Here is a 16281-nt window from a genome sequence, read left to right as displayed (position 1 = left end):
AGACCAGTTCAGACATGCGTCATCATGAATTTACACGATAAATCAGGTATGGACCTCCGCAGTGAAACCGACTCACCGAACCCCTAGGGTTTGGTCGAACTCAGGTTGAGAACCACTGGCATAGATGACAAAATTAAATCCATCATTATTTATTTATTTATTTATTTATTTATTTATTTATTTATTTATTTATTTATTTATTTATTTATTTATTTATTTATTTATTTATTTATTTATTTAATTATTTTGTGTTAAAAGATATTTGAGAACATTGGAGTGTTTTATCAGCACTTTCCTAGTCAGTCAGTCAGTCGGAAGTAAGACGGCGGCGCGTGCACACGCAGCGGCCTCTCTCTGTCCCGAACGGTGTTTTGTTTTGTCGTTTAATGTGGGTTTGTCCGACAGTTTTGTGTGTTCGTCTCGTCGTACCGGGTTGTGCTACAAGTACAGCGGGCTGGTTCTGCTCGACATCGGCAAAAGCGAGTTTTTTGGCGATCTGGACTTTGAAGCGGGGACATTAAAGGCGCTCGGTCTGCTCCGTCCTGAAGCGTCGGAAGCGGTGTGCGAGGAGGCTGAAGAGGGTCGAGAGCGGGGGCGTCCGGGCCAGGCTGGCGGCCAACCCAGCTCGCCCGGCCGTGCCTTCCTTTCTTCTGGCGAACGTTCGATCGCTGGGCATCAACATGCCTGCTGAGATTTACGAACCGGACAGTGCGTAACTGCTGTGCATCTGCAGCGGCTAGCGTGCTATCGGGCCATTGTACGAGGAGGTGGAATGCGCGTCTACATCCGTGACGAATAGTGCTGAGATTCTGTGGTGGGATGCAAGCACTGCTCGCCTCTGGCGAAGTTTGTGATCTCCAGCCTGTTGGGGTCCTGAACTCTCTCCCCCGTTGTTTACTTGTATGTTAATCGTGTGCTGTGTCTCGTCACCGTGGGATAGGGGAAACGTAATTTCGATTTCTTTGTGTGTCTTGGCATGAAGGACTTGACAATAAAGCTGACTCTCTAATTCTAATATGTGGTTAATTCAGTCGTCTGTATCTGCTGTATGATCATTAGGGGTGTAAATCGCGGGTTTTGTCACGATACGATATAATATCGATATAAAGAACTACGATACGATATTTGCCGATATCTTAAAGCCTGCTGCGATTCATTCACGATATATCGCGATATAGTGCTCTACGATCGATTTTTTTTTTTTTTAATAAAAAATATAGAACAATATCCTGATTTATAACAATTCATACGCAAAATCAACAAGGTACTGCAAACTCTTTATTTAGGAAATGACAAGAGTATTGTAGTATACAAATTCCTTACTTTAACACTGAACTTTGATGTCGTGTTTTTTCTTTAAATGTGCGGCGAGATTTGTGCTCCCTGAATATTTGATCACCGCATGGCAGGATTTACAAACTGCACGTGTCTTGTCCGTTGAGCCATCTTTTCTTTGGAATCCAAAGTGCTTCCAAACGAATGACTTGAAGCCTAAAGGGGAGCAAATTTCCTCGTCTTTTTGGACACTAGCCATAGCAGCAGCCCAGGAGCTGCGTACTAGTTGTCCCCTCCCCTTTCACGTGCGTGATCTGCTCACAACACAACAACGCCGGGCGCACTGCTCCCGAAAAGAGGAAGCAAGCAACAATGAACTGGATTTCAAAATAAAGTCGCGTCTAATGTCCGAGGTCAAACACGGCGATATAAATCGATGTTTACCTTTAGCATCGATGCCAATAAATCGCAGAGCATTATATCGATTAATCGATGTGTATCGATGTATCGTTACACCCCTAATGATCATTATTATTTTATTTACCTGATTATTGCCGTAATTTTCGGACTAAAAATCACGTTTTTTTTCACAGTTTGGGTGGGGGGTGTCAGGGTTTTCCAAAACTATCTTGATCATATGATTATGTTGGAATGTATGTTAACGGTAATAAATAACCTAGGTAGATTCGTTTTATGCTTATGTTGGTGTGTAACCAGTAATAAATAACCTAGCTTGTCCCATCCTACACAATGTCGTAAAACGTCCCCTACTCTGCTAATCTAGAGGTCAAGGGCTTTAACTTGTCTATTCAGTCCACTGTCACCCCCACCCTTTTTCTCGTAATAAAGATGCTCTTGTGGGAAGCGAGAGTCAGACTTCATTCGACCATCGCTGTAAGCACAGCGACGAGTGAACTCTCCGCCTGCAGGTGTCTAAAACGACTAACTTGTCTCCGAGTGGTTCTTGCAAAATAAGCTAGAGTGAGCACCTCTCTAACATTTTGGTGCCGAAACCCGGGACCCTCATACCCGCCATCTGGCTGACGGAGGAAGACGTGCTGCATTGTCGACAAGCCAGCGTCCATTAGGAGGACCTGGAAAAGAAAGTCCTGGGAAGAGAACTTCTTCGCTGGGCCAGCATCTTAAGTCTGCCTTCGTCTGACAGAGGTGGATTGACGGGACCCGGCAGTGCAAAGAACCAGGAGACACGTAAGTTAAAGAAAAAAAAGCGCTGATACGGCTTTGGTTTGTCCGAGCCAGGGCTGTGGACTCGGTCGGATTTTTGCACCGAGTCCGAGTCCGGCCTCTTGGCCATGAGTCCGAGTCCGAGTCCGGCTGTCCATTTTTTCTGTTAATTCATGTGACTGCTTAGTCTTTATTCAAGGCTAATTTAGATCAAAATCTAAATAATTACAACAGTTTTGTGATGGCTTTGTCTTTATTAAACATATAAACGAATACAATAAACAGATACTTTCAAGTTTTAATCATTAATTACACCATTATAGCTCAGACATTTATCTAAACACAAATAATTAGTGACGACCCCTTATTTGGAAAGCGAAAAACCCATGTCGTACGGCGTCAGCACTATGTTGTTTTCAATAAAAACATGAACTCACGTTTGCGTCAGTCAATTTTAATTTTTATAAAGGATTCTTCTCATTTGATGCCATCCGCGTTCTGCCATTGAAGCGGGGTGCATTCAAAGACCAGTCGTACAGACGGAACACTCAATCACTTCACCAAAAGGCAACAATATAATTACGTGAGCTCTTTGCATAAACATCGATGCAAAGAAACCCCTCTTTTTGGGTACAGGCTACAAGGAGTATATATTACAAAGGAGACTTTCTACTTAATTGTGATCATCATTCATCCATCCATCCATTTTATTTTATTACTCAGGTATTTTCAAAGCAAATTAATATTGTTGCATTTATTAATTTGCTTTAACATGACAGCGCAATATAATTAAAAGCTGACACGATAGCAATGTCAAACGTGTTCATTTAAGAAAAAGCCACACACGTTTTGTGATCAAATTTTTCATAACGAGAATGATTTGTGTGAATTGATTTTACAATTTTTATCCCCCCTCCCCACCATCTGTCACTTTGCTTGGGACAAAAGGAGCCTTCAGAACTGAAATTTTGTCTCAATTATTCATTTAAATCAATTCACTCAAATCATTCTCGTTATGAAAGATTTGATCACAAAACGTTTCCGTCTGTACGACTGGTTTTTGAATGCACCCCGCTTCAATGGCAGAACGCGGATGAATTTAAAGACATCAAATGAGAATAATCCTTTATAAAGATTAAAATTGACTGACGCAAACGTGAGTTCTTCATGTTTTTATTGAAAACAACATAGTGCTGACGCCGTACGACGCCGTACGACATCGGTTTTTCGCTATAATTCGGTATAATTTGACGTAGTCCAAACTCACCCAAAGTTAAGGTTTCATGGGAATATTATTGTCATAATTGTCTGGACCATATATGATATTTGTTTAATGGTAGTTATTGATAGATCTTGAAGATGTCAAGTTTTAGGTGCATATAGCACGTTCATTGTAAGAGGGGAAGAGATGTTGTGTATTTTGGGCTAACTCAAATTCCGTAGTAGAAAAACCCCGGAAGTGGGATGGGCGCTGTTATATCGTGGCCGTAATGACGCGCACACTCTCCAAGTTTAGAGGACTTTTTAATAGAACGGCACACACAGTACAAGCACAGGTTTTCTCTCTTGTACAACTTCTTCTGTCTAACATCAATCCTCAGTAGTCAACTCTAGGCGAGTGCGCCCTCTACTGGGTAAAAGTAGAAGTATCACATTGGCAGCAAATAAGCACTAAAGGGAAATGTACTTTCGGCAGTTTGCAAACACATTTGATTAAGGCTCCGTTAGACACATATAACCATATCAATATAATTTCTAATAGTAGTGTGGTTGCTTAATAAGTGGAAAGGAATGTGCAGGCTACATGAATTTGTTTTCTTCAAAGTATTGTGGAACAGGAGGTCCAGAAAGGGAGCATATCTCAAGGCCGATGGGAACGCGAAAAACAACTCGTCTTTGTGGTCCAGACACCTGTGCTGAGCAGGGGAAAACCCAAACGAGGAGGAGATGACCACAGACCATCGACCAATCACCACACAATCTTTTGCATGTTTGAATATTCATATTGTGTTTCTTTAAAACTGGGCAACCCGGAAGAATGTGTCGTCTTTTCTGGTCACGAAGGCACACGAGTTTTTGTGTTAAGGACCCAAGACCCAGGCGCCTGTATTAGCTTGCTTTGTCAAGATTAAACAATTGGTAAATTCGGTCTGATTGATCTACTGGTCTTCTCTTTGACAGAACGAACTCGCAAAATTGTTAGGTGCGCCAGTGTGTGGATTAGAACATAGCAATTCTTGTGTTAAGTGTTGATCACAATTTGGAGTCAGATCAATAGCTAAAATCCGTAACCTAACAGTTTCTTGGTGACCCCGTACGTGATGTCAAGAGAAGGGTAATTGACTAACTCGTGGTCTGTGTCCAAGTCATCGGACAGTTAGTCTGGGACAGCTGTCTCCCGGTCGGCGTACCGTTTGAATAAGGAATAAGCGCACAACGTTGAGCTGGTACGACGTCTCCTAAACCCTGAGCTCATCAATGATAAGGTAAGCAGAATACCTGTTACTATATGTCGAAATTCTGCAAATTGAAAGAGGAAATTTAAGAGGAGACTGTCGTTCAGATCAAATAAGGTGTGCAAGCTTTTAGAAACAGTTAAATTCCGTGGTGGGAGGGCGGGCTCCTCTGTTCTTTTAGAAACAGTTAAATTCCGTGGTGGGAGGGCGGGCTCCTCTGTTCTTTTAGAAACAGTTAAATTCCGTGGTGGGAGGGCGGGCTCCTCTGTTCTTTGAGAAACAGTTAAATTCCGTGGTGGGAGGGCGGACTCCTCTGTTTTGCTTCGTCGTGGCGGACAAGGGTGCGGTGACGATCGCATTCAAATAGCTGGGGTGTTTTTGAGATCCCCGAGGAGAAGTGAGGCCTCCTCAAAAAGTATCCGGTGGTAACAGTTCCTCCTGTGAGAGACCAGACCGCTAAAATATCCAAAATGTGCAACCAAATTGGGGGGAGTGTGTGTGTGATGAGAAGAATGAATGGAGTGATATGAGAGGAATGTATGCTGATGTGGAAGCGCAAATCGTGAGCTACATGAGAGATGGATTCGAATCCCTTTGTCTGTGTGTTCTGTGTATGTGCGTAATCTCTGTAAAAGATTCGGCTCATACCGGCAAGGGTGGGGGCCAGCAGGACGTGCGGGCCTGGCCAGATTGTGACGTCAACATTGATACAATGTTGAGGAGAAGTGAGAGAAGAGAGGGGGGCTAACTTGTAAATAGTGATGAGATAATTGTTCAATTGATGGGGGTTAATAATTATCCAAATTTTAGTCACATGTTTTGAGGGACCACAGCAACAACATTGTACTTGCAGGCCATTAATTTAGTAGGTGATGACAGTGTTTAGCTAAGTAGACAATGTGAGAGTGAAGGAGTATTTGTAGTCTGGCATTTGGGTGCCACTTTTAAGAGTCTGTGCAGGAACATAGATTGTTTTTGGTCGTCTTAAATATATATTTAACAGTTTATTTCGGTGCAGTAAGGCAAAATTAAAAGCAAAATTACATTTTAATTCTGACATATGCCAGCTAATATGAGGATGGCAAATAAATAAATGAATAAATACTAGCTCAAATGTGGCATGTGTTTTAAATTGGGCGATAAGACATTCACTTTCGAGCACTATCATTTAGCGCTGCTGACAACAATAACTTATCAGATGGTAAATCAAGGAGGAGTGTCACAGGCGCTGTATGACCTATAGATTGAACAATAACATTCACCGCATATGTTGTGAATTGTTAAATTATATTACAGTTTATTACAAAAGATTTCGGAACTTTATTTGATGATAAACACTGGAACGAGGATTTTAGCCGTGTTAATGGGTAGGGTGGATGGATTGCTCAGAAGAAAAAAGCATTTGATAAGGGCGGCTTGATAGTAAGATGATGAGTGTGCGCAACTGATAGGATACAAAATGTTAATAGGAAGATTTGGGGTGTAAGGAACAAATACTACACAGGAAGACTGATAACACAAAGATAGTTTTGTTAAATTTGTGTCCCAGTGTGTTCTTCCCTAGCGCGTGGCACGATTCCTGAACTGAGTCCTCTTACTCCACTGGCTGTCTCAAAATCAACAGAGGACTGTCCCTGATCATGAGAGACCTTTGACCTTTGGGAGAACAACAGAAACTGCTATCATGCTTGAAGGGGGCAAGCACAGCTTTTCACAGGACAAGAACCATACAGTTGGTGGAATACACACAGTTGCAGATCAGAAAAGAAAATGGACTGAAAGAACAAAGACAAGATGGACGCATTTGAGAGTGGCGGACGATCCAGCCCTGAATCATCATCATGAGAATCTAAGAGGAGAGGCTGCTAAAGACTTGCATGAGTCACATGAAGTCAAACTGGACACATTGCTAAAGACTGCTGAAGCATTACAAAGTTGGTGGAGTGTGGGACAAAAGGGATGGAAGTGTGTTTGGGTGCTGGGGCGGACATATCTGAGGAGTTTTGATAAAAGAGGGAATAATAAGGCTGCTTATTGACACTGAAACGGGGATAACAACAAAATACATAGATATGGACAGCGAAGATGCACTAATAATAACAAATCATACGACAGCGTGATCAGAAACTTTGCAAAGTGGATATTGATCGATAGAAATTAAATTTATCAAAACGACAGAATTTAATTATACATCAATTGCAACAATTGATTTAAATGACACTTTATGATAGGCATTTATGGTTAGGGTTAACAATCCATCCATCCATCCATCCATCCATCCATTACTGGTGCGGCTTGTCCTTACGAGGGTCACGGAGGATTCACAATAATAATTAGCATTTGTAATTTCTCGAGAAATTGTGTGTGAAGGCGAAGAGGCTGAATACAAATTCGGGGAATGCTACAAGATTATGTTTAAATTTAGAACGTGTTGAATTGGTCAGAAAATCGATGAAAATACCGAAAGAATTTTGTAAAATTGGGCGTGAATTTTAAAGTTGAAAATTTGAAATTTTTCACAAGTGGGAAGTTTTGGAATAGGTAGGCATAAGATGTGTTAGGGTGGTGTTCACTCTAACTTATTTTGCAAGGACCACACTGGAGACAAGTTAGTCGTTTTAGACACCTGCAGGCGGAGAGTTCACTCGTCGCTGTGCTCTCAGCGATAGTCGAATGAAGTCTGACTCAGGCCTCGTCAGGCGCTTATTTATTGAGAGAAACAAAGTGGGGTTTTGAAGTGGGGGTTTGGGAATACACAGGTTGGGCTGGAGACGCCCCCCTGCTGATCAAGGCATAGCAGGGGGCCTTTTACGATGTTCTGTAAACAAAGCACCTTTGATTGCTTCCTCTGAGTTTAGTCAATCAGTGGTAAACTAATTTGTCTAGACAGGACAAACTAATTAACTTATTACAGGTTACATTCCAACATAATCATACGATGAAGATATTCTGCAAACCCTAACAAGATGAATAGTTAAAAGAAATTGAAAAGGGTTGAGTCAGTGAAAAAATAATTAGAAATTAGAAGGGAAAAAGGAAATGTTGCAAAATGTTACCGCAATGTTGAAAGTGAAAATGTGAAATTTTAAGCTCGAAAGTGAAAGAAGGTTAATTGGAGGAATTATGTGGAAGAAAATGAGAAATATTGAATGTGCCATGAAGAATGAATGGTGAAATATTGGGTTAAAATTTGTAAATTTCTCAAAAATCGTAAATATTTAGAATATTTGGCATGAATATTTGGAATGTGTTAAAAGTGGAATGAGGTGAATCAGATGAATTCGTAGAAGTAGTTAAGTTAAAAAATGAATAAATAAAAAAGAGGCAGAAGAATGCAGAAGAAGTTGAATAATGATAAAGTCAAGGCAAGGCAAGTTTATTTATATAGCCCACAAGCAAGTCTCAAAGGGCTTCAAATGTACAAAAATTGACAATTTAAAGTACAGGAACAATAAGTGTGAGGGCCACAATGATGATCATGACAGCAAAAATATTCCTAATTGGTTTTGATAGGTAGAAAGGGGGAGCGTGGAAGGTTTTCAAACTTTGTGATATAGCGTGACTCCATTATCAAAAGTAAGCATTTAATTTTAAGAATTGGCATCAACAAAAATGAGAACGATAATCTTCAAGGTGATAGCGTAAGTGGCAGGAGGAAGCTGTGTATATTGTTTTTAAACATTATTTTTGGTATCATTATTTTTTAGGAGGGTCAGTTATGCTTGTGAGAAGATGACTGAGGGAACAAGGTAACAGTAAAAGGGAGTGCTCTATAAATTGTTGGTTCTTTGCCAGAGGTAGTTATTTGGAGGGATGACTTTAAACTGAAAGCCAAATGGAACTGTTTAGTGGAAGAAATATGGGAATGTGGAAATATTGAAGTTACAGCTCAACACAAAGTGTCAAATAGTCTAAGTGAGAGATGTGAGCAAACTAAATGGGGAGTTAAATCATGTTCCGGCATTATGCATATTGGCAAACGAGGAGAGGACAGGAAACCAGACAATAAGATATTAACTTTAGATTTAAAATAAAAAAGGGAAATTTTAATTGAGGAGAAAATTTTGCGTAGGGAGGATTCCTTTTACAATTTAATATTGTATGGGGTTTTATGTGTATTGTGGAATGACAGTTTGTTTGTAATGGTGTATGAATGTCAAGTCTGTGCTTGTGGTGTGGTGTTTGTGTATTGTGAATGGTTGACATGATTCAAAGTTGGGGTGATGTGATCACAGCAGGGGATAACATTCCTCTCACCTGAAAAATATAAAGATACTACAGATTTGAAAGAGCACGATTGATCAGGACTAATTTTTGACTAAATATGGGTTTAGGATTACTTAGGGGCACCATCGACAACAAAACAGTGCGATGGAGAAGGCCCATTTCAGTAATATGGTTAGACAAGACAGAACTGTTATCGAACATTAAGACTTTGGACGATTTGACGTGTGACGACTTTGAGCTCACCCGACGGGGTGATGGACTAGGTGGACAGTGACCAAATGTTTGACGCTTGAGCTTGCTTGCGACAAGTGCACGCTCTGCTTTGTTTTTCTGTGTGACTTAATTTTGCAGCAGCAACAGCCACCAGCCAAGGAGCGGATTTCGCGCTGCTTGCGTAACTTGTTTTCGTTCTTGCAGGTTGTCGATTGCGTTCGTGGAAAATTTGTATTGAATTTACAAGAATATGTTAACCTTTTCCCTTTTGGTTTTTATGATGAACTTGTTGATGACATGGTTTTCAGGACATGATCCGCGGGCGCCAGGATTCATTTTATGACTGTTTTTATTTTGATACTTGATGTCTGTTTTGTGTGTACAAATGTCCGCTATCAGCAGGGCTATAAGCTCACTGACAGGAGTGCGATGATTTTTGTTTGTGTTGCCGAGCGTGTGGTGGACGAGCTAGAGGTTCCGCAGGCCTGGCTACAATGAGTGTGGTGATGAGAGGGGATGCTTAGCAGGTTCCTTTTGATACATAATGACACATTGGGTGAATGTGTCAAAAGGGGGAGTGGTAAAATAGAAATGGGTGAGTATGTGGTCAAATAGAAATGGGTAAGTAGGTTTCAATTTGTAATTTTGATATCCAAAGTTTTTTTTCCAAATCCACTTGTTTTTAAGCTTTAAAAAGATATGCCAGAATTCAACTAGCAGTGATGGCGAGCCAAAAGGGACGTTTTGCCCACATGGTTAAGCGACAACGATCCAACATATATTGACGCCATAGGTGTGCCAGATAAGTATGAACTCGTTAATCAAGTGTCCTCGGGATTCAAAAGCATTTTCCTATGGATCACCCCCAATAAAAATGTATCATTTACAGCGGTCCATGAACAATTGGCATTGATGTCGTTCCAAAATAGAATTGCGTTGGACATGCTATTGGCTAAGGAACATGGTGTGTGCGGAATGTTTGGTGATGCATGTTGTACTTTCATCCCCAACAACACAGCGCCAGGGGGCCGACTGACCCAGGCGGGAAGAAAGGACCGACAGCATGCTGGTCGCTGCTTGCTAGAGTAACGGGTGATGACCTCATAAATGAGGTCATGAGAGGGAATAAAGGGAAATGTACTTTCGGCAGTTTGCAAACACATTTGATTAAGGCTCCGTTAGACACATATAACCATATCAATATAATTTCTAGTAGTAGTGTGGTTGCTTAATAAGTGGAAAGGAATGTGCAGGCTACATGAATTTGTTTTCTTCAAAGTATTGTGGAACAGGAGGTCCAGAAAGGGAGCATATCTCAAGGCCGATGGGAACGCGAAAAACAACTCGTCTTTGTGGTCCAGACACCTGTGCTGAGCAGGGGAAAACCCAAACGAGGAGGAGATGACCACAGACCATCGACCAATCACCACACAATCTTTTGCATGTTTGAATATTCATATTGTGTTTCTTTGAGTTGAGTGAGTTTGAGTTTATTCACGCGATATCCAAGACATACAACATGAAACAACAAACAGTAATTCCGGATGCGTGAAAGGTCACCCCAAGCAAGCTATTTAAAGCTTTTAATAGGGGGCCTGGTTTCCCATAAGTATCAGATATTGACCAGATATCCTTACATTTTGGACAACATACAGATATATAATAGACAACAATAATAAACACACAACAAGGTACAGCACACAACAACCATACGACAAGCAATAGACAACCTCAGTATTCTGGTTACTCTGGATTTGATGTACAGTACATTTGCAATTTATAAATTAACAACTAATATATTAACAACAGGACACAGGTGTTCATGCAGTTTATAACCAGCACATTAAATATACATTGATAGGAGTTGATTTTTTAGATTTGCCTTGAAGATGGATATGGATTGCAACATTTTTAGTGTTTCATCAAGCTCATTCCAAATCTGTGGCCCTCTGCACACAATACTAAAGCTTGTGGATTTTAGTTTCCGTTTTTTCCCAATGATTAGATTTCTATTCCTGGTGGTGTGGGTGTGGCTGGGAGTACAGATTGGGATGAGTTGACAGAGTTTGTGGTTTCGTTTATGGACAGTCTGATACATGACGCAAGCATTCTTTAAAACTGGGCAACCCGGAAGAATGTGTCGTCTTTTCTGGTCACGAAGGCACACGAGTTTTTGTGTTAAGGACCCAAGACCCAGGCGCCTGTATTAGCTTGCTTTGTCAAGATTAAACAATTGGTAAATTCGGTCTGATTGATCTACTGGTCTTCTCTTTGACAGAACGAACTCGCAAAATTGTTAGGTGCGCCAGTGTGTGGATTAGAACATAGCAATTCTTGTGTTAAGTGTTGATCACAATTTGGAGTCAGATCAATAGCTAAAATCCGTAACCTAACAGCACTGAAATAATACTTATACCAACCAACATTACCAAATCAATACACCACATCTCCCCCACATTTAAGTAAAAACAACATGTGTTATACACTCAAAACATAAACAGAAAAATTACTTAATGTAACTCAGTATGACTGTTTTTTTTTTTTTTTTTCAATAACATTCTACTTTAAGGAACAAAGTCTTTGAGGTGAACAGGGGTATGTCTATCTCTACTAGAACGTCTCAACTCGGTCTGTGGTGGTACAACCTTTTCATCCTGGGTATTGGTAGCAGGTAGTAACTCTGACACCTTCTCTGAATTAGAACTCAGTTCTAACATCTGTGGTTTATTTATTTCCGGTAGTGGAATCTTTGCAATAGTCTCTGGAAAAAATACTAAGCTTTTCTCCTTCTCAACCTTTGTCTCGAGATTGGATAATCTTGCTCTTACCTGATCTACATGCCTTTTCACAACTTGACCAGTACCAACACTAACGGTATAGGAAAGGGGTCCTGAAGTGTTTTGGATAACACCAGGAATCCATTTCGGTCCATAGGAATAGTTCCTGATGAGTACGTCCTCTCCTGACGTAAACCCTCTCTGCTTACTCCGTGTGTCATGATTTTCTTTCTGTTTAAGTTGCTTTTGTTGCACTTTGGTTTTCATATCCGGAACAACCAAATCCAGGGCGGACCTTCGTCTGCGTGACATCATGAGTTCGGCAGGTGATAAGCCTGTTGTTGCGTGAGGTGTGATCCGGTAGCTAAACAAGAATCTTGATAACCTTGTTTGTATTGTCCCTTCTTTCATCTTCTTCATCCCCTCTTTAAAAGTTTGAACTGCTCTCTCTGCGAGTCCATTTGAGGATGGGTGAAAAGGAGCGGATCTCACATGACTGATACCATTTTGCTTCATGAACGCTTCAAACTCAGCACTTGTGAAGCAAGTTCCATTGTCGGACACCAGCATTTTTGGTATTCCAAAATTACTAAAGCGCTGTCTGAGTTTCTCGATTGTGACTAAGGATGTGCATGTTTTTGTAGGGTAAACATCCAACCACTTTGAATGTGCATCCACAATTACGAGAAACATTTCTCCTAGAAAAGGTCCTGCATAGTCCACATGAATCCTTGACCATGGTGATTCAGGCCATTCCCACGGGTGTAGAGGAGCAGAAGCAGGTGCTTTTTGATGTGCCTGACATTCGTGACATGCTTGAACCGTTCTCTCTACATCCTGATCCATTCCAGGCCACCACATGTATGATCTTGCCAAACCTTTCATTTTAGTCATTCCTGTGTGAGTTTGATGTAACATTTTTAACATCCTATCTCTTCCTTTGGCAGGGATGACCGCTCGAGCTCCCCAGAGAACGCAGCCATCTCTAACACCGAGCTCCAATTTTCTCTGGTGGAAAGCTTTCAGATTTGGATCGGTTTCTGTGGGCCACCCTTTCAGGATGTATTCATGAACTTGTGATAAAACAGTGTCTTTTGCCGTCCAGCTCTTTATCTGCTTTGCATCTATCAATGTCTCATCCAACATGTCCATCATAAGTACTTGCTCAGTACTCACCTCTTTCCTTAACTTGACAGGAACTGGCATCCTGCTCAAGGCATCTGCATTTGCATGATGTTTGCCTGGTTTGTAGACAATGTTGTATTTGTATGCACTCAACTTCACAGCCCACCGCTGCACTCTAGGTGATCCCATTTGAGGAATTGGCTTCTTCTCATTGAACAGATAAATCAATGGCTTGTGATCCGTGTAAATGGTAAAGTTTCGACCATATACCGTTTTTTTCCGTGTATAGTGCGCAAAATTTACCTAATTTATTGTCCTAAAATCTGGGGTGCGTATTATCCATGGGTACAAAGAAAAAAAAAATTAAATTTTTTTTTTTAAATTTTTTTTTTTTTTTTTTTTTTAAGAAAGTCATGGTAAAACAAAACCAACAACAGGACTGACCGACAAAGTCGTGGAACAAAAAGACAGGGTGACATTACCAAAGACAGGAACAGAATGACAGTAACACATGCAATGATCCAACGGTGAGCGAGGGGCAGACAGGACTTAAATACAAAACACGTTACATCGATTGAGGTGACACAGGAAGAGAGGGGCGACGCGAACAGAAGCTATGGCAACCTAGACACATAGCAAAACTGGGGACGAGACATGACAAATCTCCCCCGAAATAAAACTCACCTTTCTTCTTGTTTGTTGTCAATCGCGCATCGCATTCAGCCATCCTGGCCAACACACTTAGTCAGTAAAATACATAATTGACGACACATCGTTTGATGCGATGGTGCAATCCTTGATGGTGTGTTATTGTCAAATATTGTTTGTTTTTAATCTCCATCGCGGACCGGACGTCATACGGAGGCCGCCATTACAGATGCGCAGAACGGATGCACAAGACACGTCAGCTATATTAAGAGCGAGAGTTGTTTTCTTCCTATTAGTTTCAATTCACAGTTTAATTAGCAGTTTCAATCAGCAAATAACAAAATGCGTATTACAGGTAAAATTTTATTTCACAACACTTTGCCTTGTTCCTTTGGTCTCTGCTGTTCATCCTAAAACACAAAGGCGCTCTTTAAGCAATGCGACAGTGAGCGCCCGGCGCGCTGCGGTTGCGCGACCGCACCAAATTAAATTCCCTGCGCAGTGCGCACTGAGGTCCACTTAAATTTTAGAAAGTACATCAGGACTTAAAAAATATCTTCTAAATTTCAGCGACGGCTCTGTCACAATAATGCTACCAGCGCGGTGCAGTTGGGCGGTCGGCGGCGTGCTACGGTTGAGCGTTCTCTCTCGCGCTCTCTCTCTCGCTCTCGCACACACGCGCACACACGCAAACCGGATATCATACGGAGGCCGCCATTACAGATGCGCAGAACGGATGCGCAAGACACGTCAGCTATATAAAGAGTGAGAGTTCAGTTCTCTACCTAAATCCGTATTACAGGTAATATTTTATTTCACAACACTTTGCCTTGTTCCTTTCGTCTCTGCTGTTCACTTCAAACACGCTCCATACGACCGCAATGCTCTTGTATCAGACGCTCGCTCGATCACCTGCTAGTTTGCTGTCTGTCACAATGTACCCTACACAAATCCGAAACATTTGTTGCGGCTCCGAGTCACGACGAGGGGCAAGTTTTGGTTTCCAAGGGTGTTTTTATTCCTCTTCAACGTCTCTCCCATACAGAGCCGCCTCTTTCCCGTGTGCGCACGGAGCGCGGTGGTGCGTTTACGGGCAGTCGGAAAAATCAACGCCAACAAAAAAAATTACATCCAGCCTAGTTAAGACCATACCAAAGACTATAAAAATGGGACCCATTGCCTCCCTGCGTGTGTGACGATCATTGGGACTTAAAAAAAAAAAAAATTTAATTTTTTTTTAAAAAAAATTCATAAAAATTGGGTGCGTATTATACATGGGTACAAGTTTTTTTCCAGCATCAGCATGCCATTTTTAGGGGTGCGTACTATACATGGGGGCGCACTATACACGGAAAAAAACGGTATATATTTATGAAACTTTTCAATCCCAAACATGACCGCAAGACCTTCTTTATCCAACTGTGAGTATCTTGTCTCAGCAGGTTGTAAGGTACGGGACACAAATCCAATTGGTCTCTCACTTCCATTTTCCATGATATGTGATAATACTGCCCCCACTCCGTAAGGGGAAGCCTCACACGACAAAACCAACTCACGGTCAGCTGAGTAGGGTACAAGAACATCTGATGTGTTAAGCAAGTCCTTTGCCTTTTGGAATGCCTCTTCTTGTTCTTTGTCCCATTTCCAACGAACATCATGTCTCAATAACTCATGTAATGGTGCCAACAGGGTTGCCAGGTTTGGAAGAAACTTGTTGTAGTAGTTTAACCATCCCAAGAATGATTTCAGCTCTGAAACATTTGCTGGGGCAGGAGCATCTTGGATTGCTTTGACCTTTTGGGCAATGGGGTGTAATCCTTGTGCATCGACTTTGTAGCCCAAGTACTCCACTTCATCTTGAAGGAACGTACACTTGTTTCTCCTAAGGCGTAGTCCCGCTTCTTTCAATCTGTTTAGCACAGAGTCTAGGTTTTTTAGGTGATCAGATTGGTCCATGCCACTTACCAATATATCATCTAGATACACAGCTACAAAGGGGTCGGGTGCAGTGCGAGCTGGGCGGCGGCCAAAGGCAGGGACCTTGGCGGTCTGATCCCCGGCTGCAGAAGCTGGCTCTTGGGACATGGAATGTCACCTCTCTGGCTGGAAAGGAGCCCGAGCTGGTGTGCGAGGCAGAAAAGTTCCGACTAGATATAGTCGGACTTGCCTCCACGCACAGTTTGGGTTCCGGTTCAAGCCCTCTCGAGAGGGGCTGGACTCTCTTCCACTCTGGAGTTGCCCACGGTGAGAGGCGTCGAGCAGGTGTGGGTATACTTATTGCCCCCCGGCTGGGCGCCTGCACATTGGGGTTCACCCCGGTGAACGAGAGGGTAGCCTCCCTCCGCCTTCGGGTGGGGGGACGGGTCCTGACTGTT

The 16281-nt window shown here is 41.8% G+C and overlaps 1 protein-coding gene across 1 annotated transcript; it reads right to left on the bottom strand.

The window, feature by feature from the left end:
* Window positions 1-3642: 3642 nt before the first annotated feature.
* On the bottom strand, window positions 3643-13600 carry LOC133166510 (uncharacterized protein K02A2.6-like). The gene has a single exon (XM_061296473.1). It carries the CDS (start codon window positions 13445-13447, stop codon window positions 11921-11923), a length of 1527 nt encoding a protein of 508 aa, XP_061152457.1. The 5' UTR covers window positions 13448-13600; the 3' UTR covers window positions 3643-11920.
* Window positions 13601-16281: the final 2681 nt, after the last annotated feature.

The sequence above is a fragment of the Syngnathus typhle genome, linkage group LG14 (genome assembly GCF_033458585.1).
Source record: "Syngnathus typhle isolate RoL2023-S1 ecotype Sweden linkage group LG14, RoL_Styp_1.0, whole genome shotgun sequence".
Lineage (NCBI taxonomy): Eukaryota > Metazoa > Chordata > Actinopteri > Syngnathiformes > Syngnathidae > Syngnathus > Syngnathus typhle.
This window is presented reverse-complemented; position numbering and strand designations above follow the sequence as displayed.